The sequence below is a fragment of the Perna viridis genome, chromosome 2 (assembly GCF_037379345.1).
Source record: "Perna viridis isolate PV_CMFRI_1.1 ecotype Kerala chromosome 2, ASM3737934v1, whole genome shotgun sequence".
NCBI classification, from domain to species: domain Eukaryota; kingdom Metazoa; phylum Mollusca; class Bivalvia; order Mytilida; family Mytilidae; genus Perna; species Perna viridis.
This window is the reverse complement of record NC_142446.1, coordinates 17,214,946-17,242,862: the sequence shown is the minus strand read 5'-3', so window position 1 is coordinate 17,242,862 and position 27,917 is coordinate 17,214,946. Positions and strand designations below refer to the sequence as shown.

The window sequence follows — 27,917 nt, the reverse complement described above, 5'->3', positions numbered from 1 at the left end:
GATCCTACGAAACAAACATACATTTTTCATGTAATAGATATCTTAATCTCATACGTACAATATTGAAGTCATCACTTCAGAAGTTTTATGGTCGTCATCATGAACTCATGAAAACTATGAAAACTGATTTGTTCAACGTGTCATAGTTTTACTTTCCTCTTTAGTCTACCCAGGACTTGACTTTTTATGAGCAACTCGGCGGATGTATCTAGAAAAGCAGAGGACGCTTACCCAACCAGTGCACCTGTTCCATGCTCCCAGTTTTTAGTGAAGTCCGAGTTGCTCACTTACTGTTGTTACTTTGTATGTATGTATTATTTTAGTTACTTTACATTCTTTGTAGTGTTTGTCAGTTTTACATGTCTGGTCTTTGTCCCTGGATTATATTCTTTTGATTTCCGCTAGAATCTTGGTTCCCTTGAATACTATTTTACATCAGTATCGAGCAATGATCTATTTGTTACCTTTCTCCGTCTCGTGAATAAATTAATGGAATAGGGTTAACATACATTGCATTTTTATTAGATTGATCCATATATGGTAGGTAAATTATAATGGTGAATTGTACTTTTCACCGTCACTCAAAAATTCAGACTATATATTTTAGGATAAAGTGGAGAAAACCCGTCATTTTTCTTTTTTGCCATTTTGAACTATGTGCAGTATATAACTTAAGGAAAGTAAATCAAGAAACGTAAGCGGATTTAATATTGGATGACATTACATATGAGAATATAACAGGTATGGAAATTATTGGGATAGAAGAAAAAAAAAATTTATGTCAAAGAAAGAACAATCCAACCTAGATGAATTAGTATTCAGATTCAAAGGGTACTGCCTTAGGAGGACGCTTACCCTACCGGTGCACCTGGTCCACAGTTTTTAGTGGAGTCTGAGTTGCTCATTTGCTTTTGTTACTTTGTATTTATGATTTTAGTTACTTTATGCTCTTTGTTGTGTATGTAGGTTTTCCATGTCTGGTCTTTGTCCCTGGATTACATTCTTTTGATTACCGCTATAACCTTGATTCCCTTGATTACTCTTAGGCTGGTATTCTACAGCAAAAGACGTTCTTTTTATTTTTTGCTGGTTTTTCAATGTGTACGCAAGTGCGTTTTTGCGTATAGGGAGCTACGCCCCTGTAAACAGAGTCTTGTACGATTTTAATTTATCTTCGATTAATATTTTAATAATATTATGATGGTCTAATATCAAACATGGATTAAATTGTTCAGATGACAAAAATAGAGGATTTTTATTTTGGGTACAGGAATTTTCGGTACTTTTGAAAACTGAAATCGAATGAAAAACAAACTTTCGAAATCTTTTCTAAAAATCTTTGATTCAAGCCTAGACACCATATCACGTGGTAAATGTGTACAAATTGTTCAGATAACAAAAATAGAGGATTTTTATTTTGGGTACAGGAATTTTCGGTACTTTTGAAAACTGAAATCGAATGAAAAACAAACTTTCGAAATCTTTTCTAAAAATCTTTGATTCAAGCCTAGACACCATATCACGTGGTAAATGTGTACAAATTATCAGCTGGAAATATCACTTAATAATGAAGAAATCGGAATTAGAGTATTTGGGTCGGTCAAAAGCGCAATAGAGCTTTTGTTTATTATTATGTATTTCATGCAAACTCTAAATGAAACTTATTTATTTATTTGGGTACGGGTACGTGTATAGGTTACACATTTCGGTATGTACCAACCCGTTACCATACTTATTTTACTCTCGCGTAGACATTTCCGGTAAAAAAGAAAGTTGATCCTCTCCGAAAGTGTGCGATTTGAAATTCCTTAATAATGCTGATTAGTAATGAAACTTCTATCATCTTCCCTACTTTCTGGTTCTAAGAAACTTTTACATTTACAGAAGTATTTGAAGTCAAGCTGTTATTCTTTATCCTTTGTAGTTTCGGAAATTTACCTCAAGAGATTTGGTTTTACAGCGTCGCTTGTTCTTAAAAAGAATTATATTATGGAAAGAAAGATCTCAGCTGAAAATACGCATGTAACGCGTCAAAAGTATAGCACAAGAATAGCTGAGGAGAAAGGTAATATTTTTTATGCAGGCCAAAAATAATAAATGTCTGTTTCCTGCTTCCCTACCTACCGCTTTTGTTGGGTTCCTTCCCGAAAGATTTTTAGGATATTTTGGCTCAAGCATTGTAAAAGTCTAGAATGTTGCCTATGGCAAGCTGTTATGGAATTTATTCCCCATATATTGATATCAATAAATATTTAACAACATGTTTATAAATATATATATATCAACAAGTGCATAAATGATTTATTGATAATATGAGGAAGGTGAAACCTTTCAACAATAAACGCTCCCGAAGAAACATAAATTAAAAGCACCTTTGATTATTTTTGTGAGCTCTGATTTGATATACTATAGTTATAACCTTCCAATATGGAAATTTTGTTAATGATATACAGTTTTAAATAGTCCTAAAGCATTATCCTAATTGTCATAGTCCGAAATGTCTGCCTGCATTCATAAGGAATTCTGGGTTGTTATGGTCTGAAATGTTTTGCGTTGAATTTTCTGGCATAAGTAAACATTATTAACTGCTTAACGCCTTGAAAGATTTCTTTTTATTTCATTTAGTTTTGTTTCATTCTGTTTTGGTTTGTATCTTTTAATTTTGTTTTTATTTCATTCTGATTTATTTTTTCGAATTTTTCGTTTCAATTCTTTTTTATTATTGATTCTTTTTGTTTCATTATCGTTTTGCAATTTTTAAGTACCCAAGAATTATGGGTAATATTGATGACGTAATTTTCGTAAACATCTGGATGCTATACTGCAGACTGTTCTGGCCAATCCTATCTTGGAAAGCTATGATTAGATTTGTATTTAATCATTGAAACTAGTGAATATTTTCCAAGACAGGTTTGGTTCTCAATCGCATTTTCAAAGTCCAGATATTGATGCTTTTTTTGGCCATAAGTATGCAGAACCAAGTTGATAATACCAACCATTAATGCTTTCTTCGGGAGTGTATCAATAAATAGATGAATTAGTTACATGTTAATAAATATTCAGTAACATGTTGATAAATCATTTATTGATATCAATAAATTGACTGAATTATTAACATGTTCATGCATGTAAATATTACATGTAGTTAACATGTTATTATTTCATATTTTTCTTAATGAAAATCAGACAGGAAGTGATTCATGCATGTCAAAAACCCACCAAACTCTGTTTTATTTCTTGTTCAGAAACAGTAACTGATTACATAACAAGCCTTAGTTTTTCATTGGTTTTTGCACTTTTGAGATAAAACTTGTATATATTGTGTATGAAATTGACACTTTGCAAGATTTACCATTCTTGATAAGGATTGATTTGGTTGATTTTATGGTTTTCTCAAAAGTACAGATCTAAATACAGAAAGGACAATTGTCACATATAAATAAAAATTTCATAAACTATTTTTAAATCATAGAAAGGGAACTCGTTGTGAAAAAAAGACAAGTTTGATTAATTGTATCTTCCAATTAATGACAAATTACTCGTTTTATATGTATTTTTTAGATTTTTAAAGTTTTAAAAAAGTTAACCAGTCTCTCAGCATAATTGCTATATGAAAATAAAAGACAAATGTAAAAAAAAAATGAGTTTTTTTTTTCATTTTAATTAAGTCTGTCTGCATACTCAATTTTCTGGCCCTGAATCCTTCTTGTCCTTTATAGATTTTTTTTCGAGATTGACTAGTCACAATGCCCTTTGTAATACAAAATGGCCTTCGATAGCTACTACAAATTTTTAATTAGCTTTTGGGTATCTAAGTATGCTAACCAAGGGCACCTATGAAGCTTCACCACGCTACACCTCCTAGATACCAAAGTGCCCAGATGTCCAGATCTCTAGCACCTATCTTTTTAATTGATAAAATTTCTTCTTTTAAACGATTTTTTTAACCAATAATCCAACACATTTTAAATATTGGTTTCTAGTTTGAAGATATTTAGGATTGAAAAAATATGGATTATTCTATATTGGCAGATCGACTTGGTAGTTCTGAATGGCTGCTGGTCACTTTAATTGACCAATCAAATTAAGGTGTGATGTCACACCAAAAACGAAAATTTGCCTTAACTGTGAGCAAAGCATAATGGACTAATTTCATAAGCAGACTTCATGCCATTTATCATTTTTTTGAGTTTGATTAGGATATTTTTTTCAAGTGGAACTGGCACAGACATTCCAGATTTTTGTAAAATTAATGATCAAACAGTTCAGTTTTGGCATAGAAAGCTGGCTTTTATCATGATCATGATGGAAGTAGCTTTTTTGAAAATGTCCCAGTTGTTCCATTTTTGAAATATTTTTTATAGGCAGCAATATTGACAATTTTTGAGGCTTCAGTATATCCTGATGTAATGTTTTGCCTTGACAGAAGTTTTTCAAGTGTCAGTATGATTTCTTTATATTTAAGGGCTTTGCTCTCTTACCATTTTTGACCTTAGGAACACTCTATATAACAAATCATAGGCACCCATTTAACAAATTTCATTTTCCATTCACCAAAATACTAAATTAATGGTTCTAGGTTGCATCTTATGAGTTTACATCATGTGTTGAGCTCTCTTAGAAAAGATTGCAAAATCTGTTTCTTTATATTTGTTAATTTGTGAGAAATAATTACTGGTAGTTTTTTTTTAACAAATTGTAAGCAAGAAATATATTTCAATAAATGCATAGTTCACCATAACATGGTGGTACAAAGCTCTTTAGCATATTGTCGAAAAAACAAAAGTTCACTGGGCAGAACAGTTGCATGACTTTTTGACCACATTACCTTAAGTAAGTTTGCAAATGAACAGTGGGGAAAGTTCAGTGCATTATGACATGTGTTTTTAGGGTTAAAATATTACAGGTAAAAAAAGGAATAAGTAAATTGATGTAAAAAGACTTGGTGAGAATAAAAAATAAGTGTTGAACCTGCTTAATTCTAAAATTTTCCCTGGTATGGACATAAAGTAATTCTGCCGCATTACTGTGTTTTCAACATATGCAAATTATCAGAAATAAATCAGCATGAGCTGTACAAGCATGCTTTTTATTTGTGACCAATTTCACACGCAGAGACCATATATTTATATGATTTTAGGCTTTGCCAATGAGGGATGGAGGAATTTGTACTTAAAACATATCATTGATATTAATTCACATTCAGTTTCATGCTGACAAGTTCACAAGATTGTTTATGCATTTTGAATTTTGTGAAAAGAAAAGTTTGGCTTTTGTAACTCAGATCTACATGAATTTCAGTTGAACCTGTCTCATACAAGGGTTAATGTCACTAAAATCGATAAGAGAACATGGAAATGTCACCAGCTTTTTATTTTAAACTTGTGACTTTTCCTTTTATTTTATTGTGATCTTTCATACTTTTTAATTTTCAGAAAAATATTTAAATATGACAATTGAAGAGAAAAGAAGGATTTATAAATGTGGCACTACATTCAACACATTAGATGATGTGACTGCTTGGGATGATTATTTTCAGGAAAGGAAAGAATCCCTTTTAATAAAATCAGGTGAGAATGAAGGACAATACTACTAAGGATTTTACAGATAATGCTGTTGGCCTTGCTTTAAATTTAATTTTTAGGTAATCATAGTTTGAGAGTCTGAGATCTATTGTACAAAATGTAATACAATTTACAGGGTTTACGAAGTTGAGGTATGTTGACTGGGATTGAGACAAGTATGAAACATGGATTTGAATGGTAATCGAAAGAATATAGCCCAACGATTATGACTAGACAGTGAAAATCGACACTTACACAACTGAACATGAAATAACCAAACTAACACATACAAAGAAACAAAAAATAAATGAGCAACCCAGACTCCACTAAAAACTTGGAGTATGGACCAGGTGCACAGATAGGGTTAGTGCCCATTTGTTGATCTAGAAACAACTACCAAGTTGCTCTTAAAATGTCACATCAGGGGTAGACAAAAAAAAGGAAATGGAAACTATGACACAGTGAACAATATGGGTTCTCATTGTGCAGATAGATATATCATAACAATCCATGAATTCATGATGTCAACCATAAAACTTTTTTAGTGATGACTCTATTCTTTTAGTACATAGCCTAGTTTCAGAAGCCTAATTGTAAGAAAAATAGCATGGTATAAAAAGTATCGACAAGGTCTAGCATAATGTACATACATATGAGTTATAATATGAAAACTTTATACACAGGTGTTTAAGGGATGTTGCCACAGATGAAAGGGAAAGTAATGACACAGAATGATAACTCATTGCATTTGTAGTATGATTTTTTTTCTTCCCATTGATCTCTAAGAGTAGGTCAGAATATGAGATTTACTTCATGGAGTCTGTGTAGTGTCCTTTATCTAAAGCTCTTTGGGGTAGATCAATGTATAAAATCCCCTAATCTTTTTTTTTTTAGTGTGAGCAAAGCTGTTAATCAGTGACAACTTTCCCTATAAAGCCTTCTTTTGTTGGATGAGTTACACTGTATGTGTAACTTTCCTCTCAGTCAGGCATTAACTTGCCCTTTAATACACAACATATTTGATTGTGTTGCAGCAAAGAGATCTAGTTTAGCAAAGGATGTGTTTAAAGAGCATAGGCCAGACTTGAACAAAAAAGTATCACTATGGAGAGGTGACATTACTACATTAGAAATTGATGCCATTGTGAATGCAGCTAATGAGTCTTTATTAGGTGGAGGTGGAGGTCAGTTATGATGCTTTATACAAGTGTTTAAATAAGTTCATCTTTAGATTACATGTGTTACTATTAAATAATTGTATGTTGAATACTTAGTATTGTAGCACAAAATGACCATTTTAAGGTTCACAATTGTTCATGGTTTGTTTTGTAATTGTATTTACTTATTCTGTATAGTGTTTTTATATGAAAAAAAATAATTTACAGACATACAGTTTTTGTTTAATCACCGAATAAATTACAAAATACAAACTGTACATTATTGTAAATAAAGCCCATCCAAATAGAGTTCAAAGGTTATTCAGAATCACCTCAATTTCTTCTTATCTGTCTGTCCACATCTTTTGTAAGCACAACCTCTCCTGAAATTTGATGAAACTTGAAAGGATGGGTAGGTGCCAAATATAGCTGTGCTTGAAGGAAGATTATTATTGTTTGAGTAATCTTAAAGGAGAAATCCCAACATCAAAGTTTTTGATTAATTTACATCTTTTAAGGACAACTCTGCCTAAACTACTCAATGGATTTCAGCTAAACTTTACAGGAAAGATAGGTATCACATCTAATGGTATACGTGTATATACATATTTTTTTATGATGACTATTGTCAAATGACTGTAAATGGGATAAACCAACTTTGGTGAGTCTTAATGGAAGGGTGATATCCCTTGCTTGCTTACACTGTTTCTTTATGAATGTTTCACATGAACAGGTTTGTATAGATCCTCATTTAATAGATTATTATTGGTTTTTCAGTGGATGGAGCAATTCATAGAGCAGCTGGAAGGAAGTTAGTTGAAGAGTGTTCTACATTGAGAGGTTGTAAAACTGGCAATGCTAAGATAACTGGAGGTAAGTTCTCCAAGCAGACTGCCTGGGTTGTTTTATAACCAAAAGCTTAAAACACTCTCAAAATTATTATTAAGTCCCTGCAGATATTTGGAACAGTTAATCATTGCATGTTAATATGCAAGGAATAAGGTAGCCGAATAGAAAGATAATTTCACTGAATAGTGTGATATGTTCTAAGCTTATCCTTTCAATATATTTTGAAGAAACTTTATATAAGTTTGAATGTTATACGTGGATAAGCACGAAGCAAGATAGATTTGGAAGCTTTGAAAAAGGAAATAATCAAACTAAATGTTTTCATGTGTTTCAAGTCGGTGCATCACTCTGAGTTCACTCAAAATTTGTTTGTATCATATGTATTGCAAAACATACACATAATTTCTGATGCTAATTTCCTGGATAGGGTACAAACATTCTTTTGATTTTTGTTTGGCTTTTCAGGCTACAAACTACCAGCTAAACGTAAGTGTTTCTAAGTGTTAACATTATAGTAACTTGCATATATCTTTTATTTACTTGTCAGGTATTAGCCCTTTTTCACTATAAATAGTATAAACTCTAATACCATTTGACCAACTGGAACCAAACTTAACATGAATGTTCCTTGGGAACTGCAAAGAACTGATGTGAGAATTTTTTTTGCCAAAAACCATAGCCACTATATATGAAACATAGGGGTCACATAATAGTTTTTTGCATATATTTCCAAAACCATTAGGTTAAGCCCAATTCTGACTGGGTAAAAGTGTTCAGCATGATGAGATCTATCTGTGATCAATTTTTTTGTTAATCTGATAAGCCATGTTGGAGTTATTGCCCTTTTTCAACATTTTTTTCCTATTTTTGATGTTATTTCTTTGAAAAATCTTGTCCTTTGACACTACTTGACTAGCTGGAACCAAACTTGTTATGTTATAAATTAAATAAAACAGAGGATTTCAAATATTTCTTTAATACCATAAATACATGATATATACAAATGAATCAACAATATGAATTATACATGTAGTTCACAGCAGTGATTCTTGGTATGGCATAATATTGATTTTGCCCTGTTCCAGTTTTCAACACTGGCGTGTAAATGAATCTGGTTTTGATGGACTTGCTTCCTTCTTTAAAAATGTGATCAAGAGTTGCAGAGCAGTTTATTGCACCCCTTCCATTGCTTTCATCACATAAAATACTGAATGGATTCTGTTTTCAGTTTTCAATCACTGTATGTCTGTAGCCTCAAGACTTTGTACGATAGGCTGATTTATGATTTGGATGCATTTACTCCTTTTACATTAAAATTTCTCAGCAATTTTATTGTCAGGGAAATTTTTTTTTCACCAAGTCAGTAAAATGATCAGCCACAAAAGTCAATCATTTCTTGATGTAACTATCCATTCATAATTTTAAATCATGCTATTTGTCGATATGAACAAAGATAATTCTAGAGAGACTTGTATATCGACTAGCTGTTCCAAGCTTTTCGACGATAAAGTGCTTTCACAACACACACGGTTGTTGACATAAAGAAAAGAATGGCAGACAATAAATGATAAAAAAATTGATAAATTCAATTACAGGAGGTTTTTTTTTAGGAATTCTTGATACCAGGAAATTCATGCCTCCCACATGGGAGACTTGTTTTGCGGGTCAAAAAGTAAAATTACAGGAGACGCCTGCAAAAAACAGGAGTGTTAACATCTATGACAGGAACCCAACTTGGTATGAACGTTCCTTTGGGTATCTTGCAAAGAACTGATGTGGTCTGTCAAAAAACATGGCCGCCATTACAAAAATAGAACATAGGGTTAGACAGCAGTTTTTGCATATTAGCCCAATTCTGACATCGCATAAAAGTGTTCAGCATGATGAAACCTGTCTGTGGTCAAATTTTCATTTTGGAGTTATTGCCCTTCTTCAACATTTTCTTGTTATTTTTAATGTTATTTCTTTAAAAAAAATCTTCTCCTCTGACACTACTTGACAAATTGGAACCCAATTTGGTATGAATGTTCCTGATGTGGGGATTTTTTATCTGTCAAAAACATGGCCACCGTTACTTAGAATAGAACATAGGTGTCAGACAGTAGTTTTTCGCATTTATCTTCATAATCATTATGTTTAGTGAAATTCTTTCAGTTGCTGAATTGATTCTCATTATAAGGTCTAGAAGAGTCTCCATGGATAAAAGTTGTCAGACAACTCCTTGTAAGAGTTTATTGCCCCAGAAAGGTGAAAAAAAGATATTTTTTTTTCAGCTTCAGCCAATATCTTAAAAAGAGTTTTAGATAAAAAAAAAACTTTCAGTTGCTGAAATGATCCTTTTGATAAGTACTACCAAAACCTTCTTGAATCAAAATTGTTGGACAATTTCTTGTTAAATTTATTGCCCTTGAAAGGCAAAATTTAACCAGGTGGGCAATTCAGGCTCTAAGGAGCCTCTTGTTTTTAGCTCACCTAGATATAGGACGTGAGCTATAGCCATCACTTAATATGATTGTTTTTTAGAGTATCCTGCACAAAATTATGGTTTTGATTTTTGTGATCTCTGAAAAAAATCATGGCGGCCGTCACTAAAAATAGAACATAGGGGTCAGAAAGCAGATTTTTGCATATACATGTATCTCCAAAACCTTTAGGTTTAACCGTAACTGACATGGGGTAAAGTGTTCCGCATGACGAGGTCTATTTGTGATGTAATTTTGGTGAAGATCTGTTGACCCATGTTGGAGTTACTGTCCCTTTTTATGTTTTTTGGTGTTTCTGATGTTATGACTTTAAAAAATCTTCTCCTCAGAAACTACAATACAGAATTAAATGAAAGTTGGTGTTTTTGTTTTTAGGGTATCCTTAACAAAATGACTGTTTGGATTTTTGATTGGTGAAAAAACATGGCTGCCATTACTAAAAATAGGACTTAGGGGTCAGACAGTAGTTTTTTGCATATGTCTCCAAAACTGTTATGTTTAACCAAAGTCTGACTGGGTAAAAGTGTTTAGCATGATTAGATCTATTTCTGATGTAATTTTGGTAAAGAACTGCTGAACCATGTTGGAGTTAGTGTCCTTTTTAGCTCACCTGGCCAAAGGCCAAGTGAACTTATGTCATCACTTGGTGTCCGTCATCGTCGTGGTGGACAAATTTAAAAAAATTTCTCCTCTGAAACTACTGGACTGACAGGTTTTAAACTTGGCATGATTGTTTCTTAGGGTGCTCTGTACAAAATGAATGTTAGGATTTTTGATCCATGAAAAAACATGGCCACTGTTACTAAAAATAGAACATTGGGGTCAGATTGCAGTTTTTTGCAAATAACTCAAAAACCGTTGCCTTTAGCAAATCTTGCAGGGTAATATTGTTCAGCATCATGAGACAGATCTGTGCCCAAATTTTCAAAATGATTGGTAAACTGATATAGGAGTTACGGCCCCTTTAACAGTTTTTTTTGCATTTTTCGCATGTGCAACTTTGAAAATCTTCTCAAAATCCATTGCACAGAATTCAATGAAAGTTGGCATTTATGTTTCTTAGGGTATCCCACACAAATTGAATGTTGGGATTGTTGATTCAAGAAAAAACATGGCCGCCATTACTAAAAATAGAACATAGGGGTCAGATGGCAGTTTTTTGCAAATAACTCATAAACTGTTGCCTTTAGCAAATTTCTGGCTTGGGTAAAATTGTTGAGCATCATGAAAAGGACTTATGCCGAAATTTTCAAAACTATTCATTGGCTAATGTAGGAGTTACGACCCCTGAAACAGTTTTTTTTGTTGTTTTTTTTTCACATGTACAACTTTGAAAATTTTCTTCTCTAAAACCATTTACAATCATTGAATGAAAATAAGCATAACAGTTTAGTGTATTGTGCTCAAAATGACTGTTGTGATTTTTAATCCGTGAATAGATATGGCTCCCTATACTAAAAATGGAACTTCGGGGTCATAAGACAGGTTTTTGAAAAAAATTCAAAAAATGTTGCCTTTAGCAAAATTCTGGTTCAGGTCTTGAAAATACTATGAAAAGCATTTCTTGCATTTGACAATTTAGTTGATTTTAACTTAGCCTGTCTCATTCCTCAAGTTTTTCAAATAAGCAAATGTTTAACCAGGTGAGCGATTCAGACTCTCTTGAGCCTTTAGTTTATGTTTTTTGCTGTTTTTGATGTTATTACTTCAAAAAAAATCTTCTCATCAGAAACTACTATGCAGAATTCAATGAGAGAGTAATCAAGGGAACCAAGGTTATAGCAGTAATCTAAAGAATGCAATCCAGTTGATGTAGGATATCCTACACAGTGACCTTTTGGATTTTTGATTGATGAAAAAACATGGCCACTGTTACTAAAATGGAACATAGAGAGTCGAAATACAGTTTTTTGCAAATACAACTCTAAAATTCCTGGATGGCTAGTGACAGTGTCCATGGGTTGTGACAATATGTCATTTAAATATATCTCTATTTTACTTATTGTTATATATTTGTTTGAACATGCAACTTAATATCAGTAATTCAAAGGAGATGGCAGTTTTAAAAAAAAATGCCTTAAAAAGTCTTCTAAAAAGTACTCTCCAAAATGAACGGGATGAAAAATATGGCCACATGGTGCTACAACATACACTACATATATATTATGAAGGTGGGCATAAATTTGCATAAGGACCAATGACTTGGGAATGCATGATCTCATCATTTGTTTTTTCCTGTCAAGGTTCTTTTATAATTTTTTTTATAAATTCTGAAGGTTTTAAAGTTGTGTATTCTGATAGGCATAGATTTTATAAAAGATAGTCATATTCATTCAAAAAATTGATAGCAGTTTGGATCAATTATCTTTGTCAATTGATTGCCGGTTTGATTGACAGCTATTATTGTTGCATTTTACCCCTAAATGATGAATTAATGTAATCAAATAATTTACTACGTAAGCTCAGTTTGGGAAAACAATGGGTTTGAAAATTCAAAGGCCTATACAACAAATGTCTTAAGTGTTAACTTGCTGGAAGAAAAATAGATTTTTAGTCTGAAAAATATGGTATACATATACATAAATCAACAAAACTTTATTCAATACTTTGCTTTAAAAATACATTATACATAACAAATATGAAATAAAACTCTTGATAACTTGTGTACGATTACATGTAAATAACAATGTACATATAACAGAAGCAGATAAACAAATTCAATGAAATGTTGAAATTGGCCTAATCTCTCAAGATAGGCCACCTCTCTTATGTGGCCACTTTTGGATTGCAGTATGGGTGGCCACATAAGAGAGGGACTACTGTATTGATACAACATTTCTTACTTTTCTCATGAAAACAATTGCAGATGAGATTGTTTAAGGTGAGTAACATACTGATATAAATAAGACTGTTGAAATGTTTATTTTGCTTTGTTTATAAGATTTCAAAGAAAAAATATCCCAGATGAGTTAAATATCATATTCTTTCTGGTAGTGAGCAAAAAATATTTAAAGAACTAGTGTTCACTAACAGATAAAAAACTGTAGAGTATTTCCATATCAGTGATGAATTTTTTTTACAGATGTTATCCATACAGTTGGTCCTATTGGTGAGGATAGACAACTTTTAAAAAATGCCTATAGTAACTGTCTGAAGCTTGTAAAGGAGAATGGCCTTACTTCTGTTGTAGGTACATGATATTGTTTCCATCTTATACTCATCACATACGAAGTTTCTGGGAGATATATAGGTTTCACCCTCTTTCTGTCCATCTGTCTACAACTATTTTCTAAGCAGCTTGCAGCATTGTTATGAACCGTTGTGGAATGTTAGATGTAATATAACAGCATGGATATGTACATACTGTCTGGAATTTAAGTTTGTATGATGGCTGATGGACTTAATGCGTTTTTCAGCAGTATTTGGTCTGATGCGTTGCCAGCAACACCTCCTCAACTGCTTGCTGGTTTGTTACGAAACTTGGTGGTATTTTAATAACCATATTGGGAAGAGCATATTGTGAGGAATTTATTTTTGGGCAAAATTTGTAGAAATGATGGCTGTTAGACTAAGGTGTTTTTCAGCAAATGTTGGGTCTGATGCATTGTCCGTTACTCCTCCTTAATGAATTGCAGGATTGTAATGAAACTCAATGGTGTGTTAAATTCCCATAGAGATGTGTACATTCTGTCAGGAATTTATGCTTAATTTCAATTAATCATAAAAGAGTGACAGAGATCTTTTATTACATTTCAGCAACTGAGTATTTTGACCTTATACATACCTTATGTATACAATAACATTGACAATGACATTTATAAGCATTAATTTTTTTCAGTCCAATATTTTTTGTTTACATTAATGTAAATTATCAAATAGAATATGGGTTATTGTGAAAAATAAAATCGAGATGTTCCAGAGTTCAAATGTTTTTAACGCTTTTGACTTAGGATTCAAGCTAGATTGAAAAGGATATACCCCATGGAATGAGGTTGGGGGAATAATGTTTTCTTTAACCATCCATTTGTCTGTTCGTCCATCTTAACTTGTTGTTGACTGGATAGCACCTCTATTTTTTTTACTAATTTCCTTCAAACTTTGGCGAATGGTTAGTATCAATCAAATTTTGGATTGGATTGATGTTCACAGAAATTGGTCAAGGGGGATGACTTTCATTGGAGGGGACAGTAAAAAATTAATGATTTGGGTTTGTTGCCTGCATAACGTCTCTATTTTTTTACAAATTACAAATTAAGCTTTGGTGAATGATTAGTAGCAATAAAATGAATGAATTCAGTGTAACATGAGCTTTGCTATTAACTCAGATAGGTTCTAGGTGGGATCCAATTTGTTTCTACAACTCCTCCAAACTGTTCCATGGATTTTAATGAAGATGTTTATTAAGCTTAAGTATTTCCATTTTGCACAGTCTCATCTTATTTGAAACTTCTGATTTCATGTACTAACACTTTTGGATTAATTGAATTGTTATCCTTATGTGAGTAATTCAAATTTAAACTTAGCAATAACTAAAAAAATCAGTTTTAGACATTAGCTAAGTATTGTATAAATGTTTGATTATGCTAGTGGTAACCATATCACCAAGAGAATTATAAAATTTATTTTTAAAATGGATAAATATACTACATAGAGAAGCTTATTTCTAGCAATTAGGCCAAATAAAATTAATTAGTAGGTTCTCATTTCCTCCCACCCCTAAAAAATTGACAAAAATAAAAAAAAAATTGGTTGTGAATTTCAAAATAAGGATTTTTCACATCAGTTTCTAGTATTGAGATACTATATCACACAAATCTTTCATTTCTTGGTGAATAAAACAATGTTTCTTCTTTACAACTGATGTGGCTGTGAATTTAGAACATATCTATATTTCAAATACATGTAGCTAAAATTAGGCAAGCAAATATCTGGTAAGAAACAAAAAAACAAATTCCTTCCACCTCCCCCATATTTTTTTGTGAAGGTTGGATTAGAATGTACCATTTATGTTTACTTGACCTAACACAGTATCAGAGCACATTCTTACTTGGATTTTTGCATTGAAAAATTTTATAGGCTACTTTTTATTTTGTTAGGCATTTCCTTGTATATCAACAGGCATATATGGTATGTATTCTACGACTTATTTATATGGTTACTTTTCTGTTATTTTATGCTTTTCCACTTGAATATATCAGTATGGACAGTTGGTATATACTGGTCTCCGAGTAACATTGTTGCAACATTAAGTCTGAATTTTCTCAAAATTAGTGACCAATTTTTAACTTCTATCATTATTTTGCTTTTCAACAACATCAGTTGTCATCTATTAGCTTTCAACATTCATGTTAAACTACTTGTAAACCACTGACTGATTTTACCAAACTTGGTAGGAATTATATATGGGTGGATTTCTTTTAACAATCCACTTTCTGTTCTATTTGATAAAAAAAGAGGCAGGTGGCCTAATAAACCTCAAATAGGTCACTTTTTCAAAGTTCAGCTTCTCTGAATCTTCACCATATGATTCTTGACAGCATTGTCCTCTACAGTTAATGCACATTTCTTGCTGCTCTAGGGTCTTCTTAGATTTATGCTAAAAATTATCATTGTGCCATGAATCTGAAGAAACATTGCCATTCTTAACCAAACTCAACAAGAATGTTAAATAAGTTGACGTTTTCAACTGGTATAACTTCTGTTCTTCCAATAGAAGACTTATCTGCTAATTGGCCAGTTTTCAAGCCTCTGCAGACAATATCAGATTTAGAAGTCATTCAGGAGGCCACTATATCCAGCTATGACACAAAAGTTTGGGTGGAAGTCTCTTAGATTTAATTTTGTCTTGTTCAAGTAATATTCAGGCACAAAGGAGCTTTTAGTTTAATATGATTGTAAGTATGTCAATACAACAATTTTCTAAGAAAATGTGCAAAATCTATCTGCTAAATCAATCTTAATTCTGCTGAAAGTTTTGAATGGGTTACTTATTTTATAACTAATCATTTGAAAGTGTATGATAGGCTGTCTAATTAGCCATTGAAGCACTACCTTCACTTGTTATTTTTAGGTTATCCAAATGGAAAGTGTATGATAGGCTGTCTAATTAGCCATTGAAACACTACCTTCACTTGTTATTTTTAGGTTATCCAAATGGAAAGTGTATGATAGGCTGTCTAATTAGCCATTGAAACACTACCTTCACTTGTTATTTTTAGGTTATCCAAATGGAAAGTGTATGATAGGCTGTCTAATTAGCACTACCTTCACTTGTTATTTTTAGGTTATCCAAATGGAAAGTGTATGATAGGCTGTCTAATTAGCCATTGAAACACTACCTTCACTTGTTATTTTTAGGTTATCCAAATGGAAAGTGTATGATAGGCTGTCTAATTAGCACTACCTTCACTTGTTATTTTTAGGTTATCCAAATGGAAAGTGTATGATAGGCTGTCTAATTAGCCATTGAAACACTACCTTCACTTGTTATTTTTAGGTTATCCAAATGGAAAGTGTATGATAGGCTGTCTAATTAGCCATTGAAACACTACCTTCACTTGTTATTTTTAGGTTATCCAAATGGAAAGTGTATGATAGGCTGTCTAATTAGCACTACCTTCACTTGTTATTTTTAGGTTATCCAAATGGAAAGTGTATGATAGGCTGTCTAATTAGCCATTGAAGCACTACCTTCACTTGTTATTTTTAGGTTATCCAAATGGAAAGTGTATGATAGGCTGTCTAATTAGCACTACCTTCACTTGTTATTTTTAGGTTATCCAAATGGAAAGTGTATGATAGGCTGTCTAATTAGCCATTGAAGCACTACCTTCACTTGTTATTTTTAGTTATCCAAATGGAAAGTGTATGATAGGCTGTCTAATTAGCACTACCTTCACTTGTTATTTTTAGGTTATCCAAATGGAAAGTGTATGATAGGCTGTCTAATTAGCCATTGAAACACTACCTTCACTTGTTATTTTTAGGTTATCCAAATGGAAAGTGTATGATAGGCTGTCTAATTAGCCATTGAAACACTACCTTCACTTGTTATTTTTAGGTTATCCAAATGGAAAGTGTATGATAGGCTGTCTAATTAGCACTACCTTCACTTGTTATTTTTAGGTTATCCAAATGGAAAGTGTATGATAGGCTGTCTAATTAGCCATTGAAACACTACCTTCACTTGTTATTTTTAGGTTATCCAAATGGAAAGTGTATGATAGGCTGTCTAATTAGCACTACCTTCACTTGTTATTTTTAGGTTATCCAAATGGAAAGTGTATGATAGGCTGTCTAATTAGCCATTGAAACACTACCTTCACTTGTTATTTTTAGGTTATCCAAATGGAAAGTGTATGATAGGCTGTCTAATTAGCCATTGAAACACTACCTTCACTTGTTATTTTTAGGTTATCCAAATGGAAAGTGTATGATAGGCTGTCTAATTAGCACTACCTTCACTTGTTATTTTTAGGTTATCCAAATGGAAAGTGTATGATAGGCTGTCTAATTAGCCATTGAAGCACTACCTTCACTTGTTATTTTTAGTTATCCAAATGGAAAGTGTATGATAGGCTGTCTAATTAGCACTACCTTCACTTGTTATTTTTAGGTTATCCAAATGGAAAGTGTATGATAGGCTGTCTAATTAGCCATTGAAGCACTACCTTCACTTGTTATTTTTAGTTATCCAAATGGAAAGTGTATGATAGGCTGTCTAATTAGCCATTGAAGCACTACCTTCACTTGTTATTTTTAGGTTATCCAAATGGAAAGTGTATGATAGGCTGTCTAATTAGCCATTGAAGCACTACCTTCACTTGTTATTTTTAGGTTATCCAAATGGAAAGTGTATGATAGGCTGTCTAATTAGCCATTGAAGCACTACCTTCACTTGTTATTTTTAGGTTATCCAAATGGAAAGTGTATGATAGGCTGTCTAATTAGCACTACCTTCACTTGTTATTTTTAGGTTATCCAAATGGAAAGTGTATGATAGGCTGTCTAATTAGCCATTGAAGCACTACCTTCACTTGTTATTTTTAGGTTATCCAAATGGAAAGTGTATGATAGGCTGTCTAATTAGCCATTGAAGCACTACCTTCACTTGTTATTTTTAGGTTATCCAAATGGAAAGTGTATGATAGGCTGTCTAATTAGCACTACCTTCACTTGTTATTTTTAGGTTATCCAAATGGAAAGTGTATGATAGGCTGTCTAATTAGCCATTGAAGCACTACCTTCACTTGTTATTTTTAGGTTATCCAAATGGAAAGTGTATGATAGGCTGTCTAATTAGCACTACCTTCACTTGTTATTTTTAGGTTATCCAAATGGAAAGTGTATGATAGGCTGTCTAATTAGCCATTGAAGCACTACCTTCACTTGTTATTTTTAGGTTATCCAAATGGAAAGTGTATGATAGGCTGTCTAATTAGCCATTGAAGCACTACCTTCACTTGTTATTTTTAGGTTATCCAAATGGAAAGTGTATGATAGGCTGTGTAATTAGCCATTGAAGCACTACTTTCACTTGTTATTTTTAGGTTATCCAAATGGAAAGGCTGCCCTAGTAGCTATTGATACTGTTAGAAGATGGCTTGAAGATAAAGAAATTAGTTCAAAAGTAGGTGGTCAAGTTAGATCAACTTTTAAAGCGGGATTAGCTGCTAAATTTGTTCATTTTTGATCAATTGAATTTTGCTGATTCAATGAAATAAGTTTGTAGTAATGCAATTGAGGCAATAAATGTCTATAATTTGTACAGAATATTGTGAAAACAATGATTTTTTTTAATCAAAGATGATCAATAGCTCTAGTATTATTATTTTTCGCCATTACTTTCGAAGATTGCCGACAGGACATTCTCTGGGTAAAAAATACTTTCACTTTAGTTAAGAATAGCAATAATGTATACACAAGTAAGCACATGTCTTGTTTTCATTTCATTTCATCTATTTCTTGATTAGTTTTCAAATAAATAATTACAATTTCTGACCACATTTGTGCCATATTATATCACTGTACATAAATTACAAAAGAATTATTGTGTTATGTTCAAACATTTTTCTTTTATGGCTTGAAACCGTCAAAGAAACGGGTCTTCCTTGCCGTTGATTTACACTTTTACAATCAGAATTGACCCTTACAGCACATATGTGGATAGAGGTCACCAGAAGTTACATGCATACAAATGTTATCTAGGCCGACTTTTTGTCTTGAAAGACAATATATGAATCGACACCAATTTCATGTATTGAATGCATTTTATTTGTGGATATCAAATGAAATTGAAGCAGCTTTAAATTGATATCCCTACAAGAGCCTTTTTTTTAAAAAGAGATCCAAAGTGGGTCAAGTGTGTTTTTTTTCTGGGCTATTATTTTGTAGTTGATTGTTGCCCTAAAATTGCACTGATTTAATATAAAAGTGGTTTAATCTTAATTTCAATGAGCAAGTTTTGTCAGATTATAATTTTCATTTATGTAAGCTTTTTTTATTTTTATTTTAATATATTATGTGTAAAATATTTAATCGCAATTAAAATTCAGAGCTGTTTCAAGCTTGAATTTTGTGTCCATATTTGTCCCGTCCGTCCACGGTTTAACCACTGCAGGCATATCTAGCTGTGCTCTATGAAGCATTTTATTAAAGATGGTTTGGTCAGTTAAAAGGTTTTGAACAATGTCAGCAAAAACAAACAAAAAACAAAAAAAAATAAAATGAAAACCAGCACTTATTAGACTTTTATAAATGTGTTTATATTCCTCTTGTATCAAGTGTATAGTATAACATGAATGAAGTCAGTACTTCTGTCATTGTTATTTTGTCTTCTCCACCTTTTCCTCCACAAGACTTTTTTCTACATCATTTGTACCTACAAAGAATTGACTGTTTTATTTAGAAGCTTTCATTGAGCAAAATGTGATGAAATTTGGTATGAATCATACTAAATGATGCTTTGTCAGATTAACTAGTACAGAGATTAGGTGTATATAGTAGTTATTTTCTCGGTTTTTTTTAGGAAGCCACATGCTGTCTTAAGACTATGGATGTTTTGATCTATTTCAGGTGAACAGAGTAATCTTTTGTTTATTCTTACAAAAAGATGTTGATATCTATGAAGAACTGATGCAGGTTTACTTCCCTATAAGTCCTGAAAACAATGGTAATCTGTCAAAATAAAATGCATGTTTACTGGAGTATATGTATAGTAGTACTTTAGGCCACATAGAATGAATTATTTACAAAAGGAAATGTCTATTTGTTTTAAATGTTTGTTCATGTCAGAATTTACAATAAAAGATATGAATTAAAAATGAGATCATCAAACTGCTCACTATTCCCCTAAATAAAGTGATATACAGGTACATGTGTATGTGGAATAGATGAAGACTACTTTCAAAGCCCTTATTATGATACATAGGTGTAAATCTGTTTGCATTTCACCTATCAAATAAGAATTGAATGTTTCATTTTTTATGTTTCATCTGTGTGTAAAAGCATTGATTGATCATAGAGGATGAGGGTACATAAAGCGCTGTAGCACCTACTAGAAAAATGAAATTAACTCCTATATATAAACTCAAAATTATTACATTTTTTTTTAAATTAAAACAATTTGCTTAATCTTTGTTTTAACAAAATCAAAGGAGAAAATTTATATTTAAACACAGTTTTATCCATATCCAATCAGTATATGTTGATTAAAGTAAAAAACAATTACACCTTAGTGTTATGTTTTACACTATCTACTAGACATATGTAGCAACAAATTTTTGAGGAAAACCTGGTCACAGAGACATATAAGTATGATGAATTATTTTTATGCCCCCGCGACAAACAGTCGGGGGGCATATTAATTTACCCTGTCCGTCCCTTCATCTGTCTATCCATCGTGCCATCCATCTGGATTACACATCATGGCTTGTTCACCATTCTCTTCGTACAGTTCTTGAACTACATCTAAAATATTTTACAGGATATTTCTACACGCGATGAAGATGTGCAGGGCCAAAGAATTTTGATTTTTGTGTAATATTACAGAAATTGGTGATTGTTGCACTTTGTAATTTTACACAGAAATATATGGATCATGGCTTGTTCGGCTATCTCCTCATACAGGTTTTGTACTATATCTAAAATATTTTACTGGATATTTCTACACATGATGAAGGTGTGCAGGGCTAAGGGATTTTTTATTTTTGTTAAATATTACGGAAATTGGTGATAGTTACTTTTAATCATTTTACTCAGAAATATATGGATCATGGCTTGTCCGGCTATCTTCTTGTACAGTTTTTGAACTACATCTAAATAGGTTTGGCCTATTTAAATAACTCAAAAATGAGTTTCATTTAATCATAAAGCATCATGTGTAAAGCTGATTATCCAATGAGATTAGTGTATTTCAGTGATATGCACAGAAAATGTAATATAAAAAATTATCAATATTCATTTTAACCAATTATAATTTTAGATGGCTTTGAGGAGACTACAGTAGATACAAACATGAAAAATAAGGATGAAACCAAAGATGAAATTGAAGATTCAGTAAAAAGTAAAAAGCTGAAGAAGGGCAGTGAAGGTAAAGAAATGAAAGAAGACAGTGAGAAAACTGATAGTACTGTGAATCATTCTAAAGCAATACAACGTGAAACTTTTATTACTGAATCAGACATGGTATCAGAGAAAGACACTGACATGGTATCACAAAAGGGCAATGACATCAGTGTTAATCCAGACAATAAAGAAAAAAAGAAAACTGAAACAAGCGATGTTGAAATGTCTCAGGATAAGGATGCATTACAACCAGAAACTAATAAACCTGTAACAAGGAGTGATGTTCTACAGGCAACCAAGTTGTAGTTGATAAGTTTTAGTTGTTATCTTACAGATATTTTTTTGCCATTATTTGATGAAGAATGTCTTTAATCTATTGCAGCCATTGGAACGTCCTGTGGATGAGTTTTCCTACAATATTCTATTAACCATTTTAGAAGGCCACTACAGGAACATGTATATTTATGCCCTGTTGTTAAGTTTGGCATATATGTTTTTTAAATATTGTGTGTCAATCCTTTCCTTTGTCTGTCAAAAACCATGTAAGGTATTAGCATAAAGCTATTTTAATATTCCCTCTCAAGCCTATTAGGCATTGATGACATTGAAGTTAATTTTGAAGGATTCTGTACTTACATTAGTTTATACCTCTATCACATACATGTAAGTTAATGTCAACTAAAACTGGAATTAAACTTACAAAAAGTATGCCTTCAAAATTAATGTACAAATCAATTATTGTAGATGTTGGTTTAAGTTGTTCAGCTTGTGGCTTCATTTTGGCTTCAAGGCTTAATACAGTTTAATAAATGATTACTTATACTAATTACCAGTTTGGTAAAAATAGTTCTGTGGCTTATTTAACAACTAAAAAACAAGAAATTCTTTTATTCAAGTCATGAAACATGTTCTTGATTAAATTAAGAACAATTAACATTGAAAGCTTTTCCCTATCCCTATGTTGCTCACCATTAATGTTTACTCGTAGAAAACATTCCTATTTGTGATTAAGTCAGGGATAAAGAATAGAATCAGTAAATTGTCAATTCCAACTTTTTTCCAAGCAAATTAAAAAATTGCCAACTGTCGAACTTTTTGCCAAAAAAAAAAGAAAAACATTTGCTAGGTATCTATTTTGAGTGTATTGTTGAAAACCATATGTTTGGTCAGTTTATAATATATTCAATTATAGCCCTGATGCCATTTTACAGGATGTTTTGGCATTGTCATTAAAAGAGAGACATAAACCATGTAATTTCAGTTGATTATTAATTTTTTTTTTTTTTGGAAATGAAGATAGTATTTCAATGTTTAATTCCATCACCTTTTTGTAATTGAAAACAAAAATCAGCAATAAATATAATCAGAATTTCAATCTTAAAAACAGTAAATTTATTTATTTTATGTAACATTTTTTCCCCTTATTTTTTTCAAAATGGCAGCTTGATGTTACATTAGATTTTTTAAAGTCTATTGATTGGCAATAGTGTTTAAATTATCTGCTGTAAAAAGAATTCTAATTTTGCCAGGTATCAATCTAAAAGAATAAATTTTACCTAAATATTTGTTAATTGATCAAAGGGTACAAACTGAAATTAAAATTGATATAAACTTATACTTTAGTGTGTATTGCAGGTAATTACATGTAAAACCATTTTAAACAAAGAAACCCAGTAAACATGTTAAGTACTTGATGATATAGTATTTGAGTACCAATCCCTATCAAATTTAGACACTACCAACCATATAGGTGATTCTCAGTGCAGAAAAACCCACCAATCAATCGATGCTTTTTATCTGTGTCAGCAGCAGTGAAAACAAGTCCAGTAGTCACTCGACCCTATCCCTTAGTCCATCTCTCCTAGGGGTACCAACATGTACATTGAGTAATTTGTAACTCAAATGGTATTTAGGTGATATCATTAAAACTTAGCACAGTGATCGTATACTTAATAAAGATGTGCACCTCCTGTTAAAGAGACGTTTGATAATTTTCCCTACATTTTTAGCATGTTGAACTTAGAAATTTTTTAGCTGTATATGTTGTCATTAGGGCATTACACATGGTAATTTGTAACCCACAATGTAGTTTTTTAACTTGAATTATTATATGCCACAAAAAAAATTTTTTCGTCGTATAATGGTATCAACCTGTTTGTGTTGCTGTTCACTTTAGTTTATTTACGATAACTTGAGTAAAAATTATCTTATCTTCTTGAAATTTTTACACATTTTTGCTAGGTACATGGCAGAGGGGCCTCTTAGTTTTTGGAAGTTTTGCCTATTCCCATTTTAGGGGCTAAAAGGTGGAAAATATGTGTTACCGGTAGAATTGATAGGAAAAGTTAATTGTTGATCTGATTCTTATGATTCAGATGTCAATCTGTTTCTTTTGAAATTTTGTTTTAAGCATTTTTTATGTGGTATGCTTATCTCTAACCACTTTGGATTTAAAGAGGTACAGAATTGGGCTTTGCCCCCAAATAATCAACTTTTATATTTTTAGTCCGATGTAGAATTTTGTTTTTGTTTTTGGATTCCTTATGATAATCCCTGTCTGTGTTATACAATCAGATTTTAGATATCTATTATGGTTTTTAAGGAGTCATAGGGGGCACACCCCATAAATCAACTTTTTTTTATTTCTAGTCCAATTTCAAAGTTTTTTTATTATTGGATTCCTTATGAAAATTCCTGTCTACATTTTCAATCATATTTCAGAAATCTCTTATGATTTTTTGAGTGATAAGGGGCTAAAAGGGCTACACCCTAAATTTTTTTAAAATGTTTTTGGTCAGATTTCAAACATTTTTTATTGAATTTAAATATTATGTTATATTCTGTCCAAACCAATTGTTGTGTCCATAATGCATTGCAAGTCTATGCTTACTAGTAAGTATGTCAAAAACTAATATTGTGCCCAATTGAACAGAGTTCAACATACTATGGTCGTATAATGCTGCACTCTGCAAAGCTCTCTATGTACATACTTACTAAGAATACACTTATGGGCTGACAGAGCTCTTTGAAGCTATTTATATACAATTAGAAGACACTTATGGCCTGACAAATACATCACAGTAACACAAGACCAGACATGTTTTTGTCTTGTTTAATCTACATTTGTTAAAATATTTTACATAATTATAGTCCTTTCTTTATACAGTTCTGTTTTTTGTTGAATCATGCTTTCAACTGGCACTTTTAATAACTTGCATCATATCAAAATAGGAGATGAGGACCAGCCATCCACCAAAATACAAACAATTGAACTTCTACAGGTCACCACTCTTCAATGTTGGGTAAAACCCATATCATTAAGCAAGTTGTAAAAAGTCCCAAAATAAATGAAGTGAAACTATTCATAAAAGAGGTAAATCAACCTAATCTATAGAGAAAATGTAAAACAAATTACAAGGAACATAAAAAAAAAAACAATGACAACCACTTGACTACAGGTTCTTGGCTTGGGACTGAGATCCATTGGACTACAGGTTCCTGGCTTGGGACTGACATCCATTGGACTACAGGTTCCTAGCTTAGAACTGGCACATAAAGAATTCGGTGGGGTTAAACTTGTTTGTGAGCGCTCAAACCTCCCTCTAGCTTTGGACAGTGTACAATCTGTATCATTTTTATTTCAAAAATGAAACAAACCTCTGAAAAACTAAGGCTTGTTATGTTAATTGTAAACTGTTTCTGAATAAGAAATAAAAGTGAATCTGGTGGGTTTTGACATGCATGAATCACCTACCGTCTGATTTTTGTAAAGACTGCTACTTAATGTAATGGAGTTTTAAATACAATTGACTCATGTTTCCATTGTAGATTGTGATTGTGTAATTATAGATATCTATTTTGTTACATAAAATAATTTAAGATATTTTGGATTTCATATTTAATACTGCCTATCTCCTCCTAGCAAATCTCCATAAAGTCTTTTAATTCGACCACAACAAATTTTTGGATGTATAATTGTATCATGCTGTCGACATTGTCATCATCCAGATATCATTTGATGATATCAGGACAATTGATTTTTAGTGAATGGATCTCTAAGAAATAGTACCATAAGGTGTCCTACTACAAAAGGAAAGCTGAGATAGGTTTAAAGGATTCTGACTTGAACCATGTAGAAACTAAGGGTAAAAAGGTGGTGGCAGAAACATGCAATTTTATGATGTTCCAACAATAACTTGACTATAAGTGAATGGATCTTAATGAAATATTACTGCAAGGTGCTAAAACAAATATTATAAGGAAGGCTGGGATTGTTAGGGGCCAAAAAGTGGTCTGAAATATGCATTTTCATAATATCTAGACAATAATTTGACTGAAAGTGAATAGATCTCTGTCAAATTATACCATTAGGTGCCATACCTCCAAATGAAGGCCGGGATTACTTTTGGAGATTGTAACTGGAACCATTTATGAATAATTGGTCACCTTGATTCAGGTCAAACTCTTTTCTGGCATCAAAATTCAGAGCTGTACCAAGCTTGAATGGTATGTCCATACTTAACTGTTCAGGGTTTGACCTCTGTAGCCGTATGAAGCTGTGCCCATGTGCCTATGCAGTGAAGCATTTTATTTAAAGTAGAAGAGATAATACAGGAAAGGTATTTGTGTTTTTCCAAGTACAGTTTTAATTCAAGCAAAATGCAAGTGAAAACAAGAATAACAGCACAAAGATGCTTAATTAAGTCCAAACTAAGTTGTTAGTTTCTTTAAACCTACCCAGTTTGCTCATTGATTTTGTTATAGAGTAAGAGTATACATGATTTCTTAATACTAGATCAACTTTCAACTTTAATTTTTTTTCTTCAGTAATGTTTGAATTTTAAGATCTCTTATTTCAAATACTTTGTAAAGAAGTTAAGGTTTTATTCTTTCCAAGGAGAAAGTTGTGGAACGCTTCACATTAACCTGGTAGCTTGCATTTTTAAAACTTCCTGACTGAGTGACTTCAACATTTTTACTGAAAAAATTTTATCATCAGCATATTATTCAGTTTCATAAATTAGATACATCAAAAATAAAAATTTTAAATGAATTTTTGGACTAATAATAAGACATGTTATTGTAGGACAGAGGGCAATACTGTATTTAATAAAGCTTTTCTCTCAATCAATTAAAAATAAATAATGCTGCACAGAGCTATACTATTAAAATGCCTATGGACCATTCTGTTATGTATTTCAAATATAAGCTAAGTTTGGTTTCCTGGGTGAATAATGACTTGTGATCCATGGAATCTATTTTACCGGTTATTATCGTCTCATCTCTTGGGTATATGTCATTTGATACATTAAACTACATTGTAGTTCTAATTGTAAAAATAATGGATTTTCATAATACTTTTCACAGGGATTTTTATCTCAACTGGCTGGAAGGCCAAGTGGGCTATTGCCATCACCATGTCTCTGCTGTTGTCTGTCGTCATCTTCTGTCAACTTTTTCAAACATCACCTCTGAAACTACTCAACAGATTGTAACCAAACTTTGCAGGAATGTTCCTTAGGGTATTTTTAACAATTCTTGTTTGGAGATTTTTTGATCTGGCAAAAAAAAAATGGCTGCTGTTACTAAAAATAGACCATAGGGGTCAAATTGCGGTATTATGCAAATAACTCAAAAACAGTTGGGTTTAGCTAAAATCTGGTTGAAAGTAAAATTGTCAGCATGATGGCAATGACCTATGCCGAAATTTTTATGGAGATCCGTTGACGAATGAATGATTAATGGGCCCTGAAATGGATTTTTTGCTCAAATTGTGCATTTCCAAGTTTACAAATCTTCTCTAAAACTACTGGATAGACTGAAACAAAACTTGGCTTGAATGTTTTGTAGAACATGTTTAACAATCTGTATGAGAATTTTTGATCTGAAGAAAAACATGGCCACCGTTTTTAAAAATAGACCATAGGGGTCAAATTGCAGAATTATGCAAATAGCTTAAAACATTTTGGCATGGAGTAAAATTGTTCAGCATGATTGGATTGACCTACGCTGAAATTTTCATTAATATCCATTGATGAATAAATGAGTGATGGGTCCTGAAATGGATTTTTTTTAATCTTCTCCTCTTAGACAACTTGAAGGATGGATTGTAACCAAACATAGTATGAATGTTTGTTAGGATATCCTTAACAATTTTTTGTCTTTAGAAAACATGGCCACCACTCCCAAAAATTGTTCAAATTTCTTGAAAAGGCGAAAAGTGTAGCCCAATATTCCAGGGTAAAAAATTGATTAGCATGGTGAGACCAACCTATGTCGAAAGATCTGTTGTTCAATGT

General features: G+C 32.1%; 1 protein-coding gene across 1 annotated transcript; it reads left to right on the top strand.

Annotated features, from left to right (window-relative positions):
- Window positions 1-1,739: 1,739 nt before the first annotated feature.
- On the top strand, window positions 1,740-25,501 carry LOC148623860 (ADP-ribose glycohydrolase MACROD2-like). The gene is made up of 10 exons (XM_088566112.1): window positions 1,740-2,065; window positions 5,436-5,570; window positions 6,599-6,748; window positions 7,499-7,594; window positions 8,036-8,056; window positions 13,136-13,239; window positions 15,150-15,180; window positions 18,603-18,682; window positions 20,128-20,224; window positions 21,536-25,501. Exons 1-10 carry the CDS (start codon window positions 1,828-1,830, stop codon window positions 21,922-21,924), a joined length of 1,341 nt encoding a protein of 446 aa, XP_088422238.1. The 5' UTR covers window positions 1,740-1,827; the 3' UTR covers window positions 21,925-25,501.
- The last annotated feature ends 2,416 nt before the right edge of the window (window positions 25,502-27,917 follow it).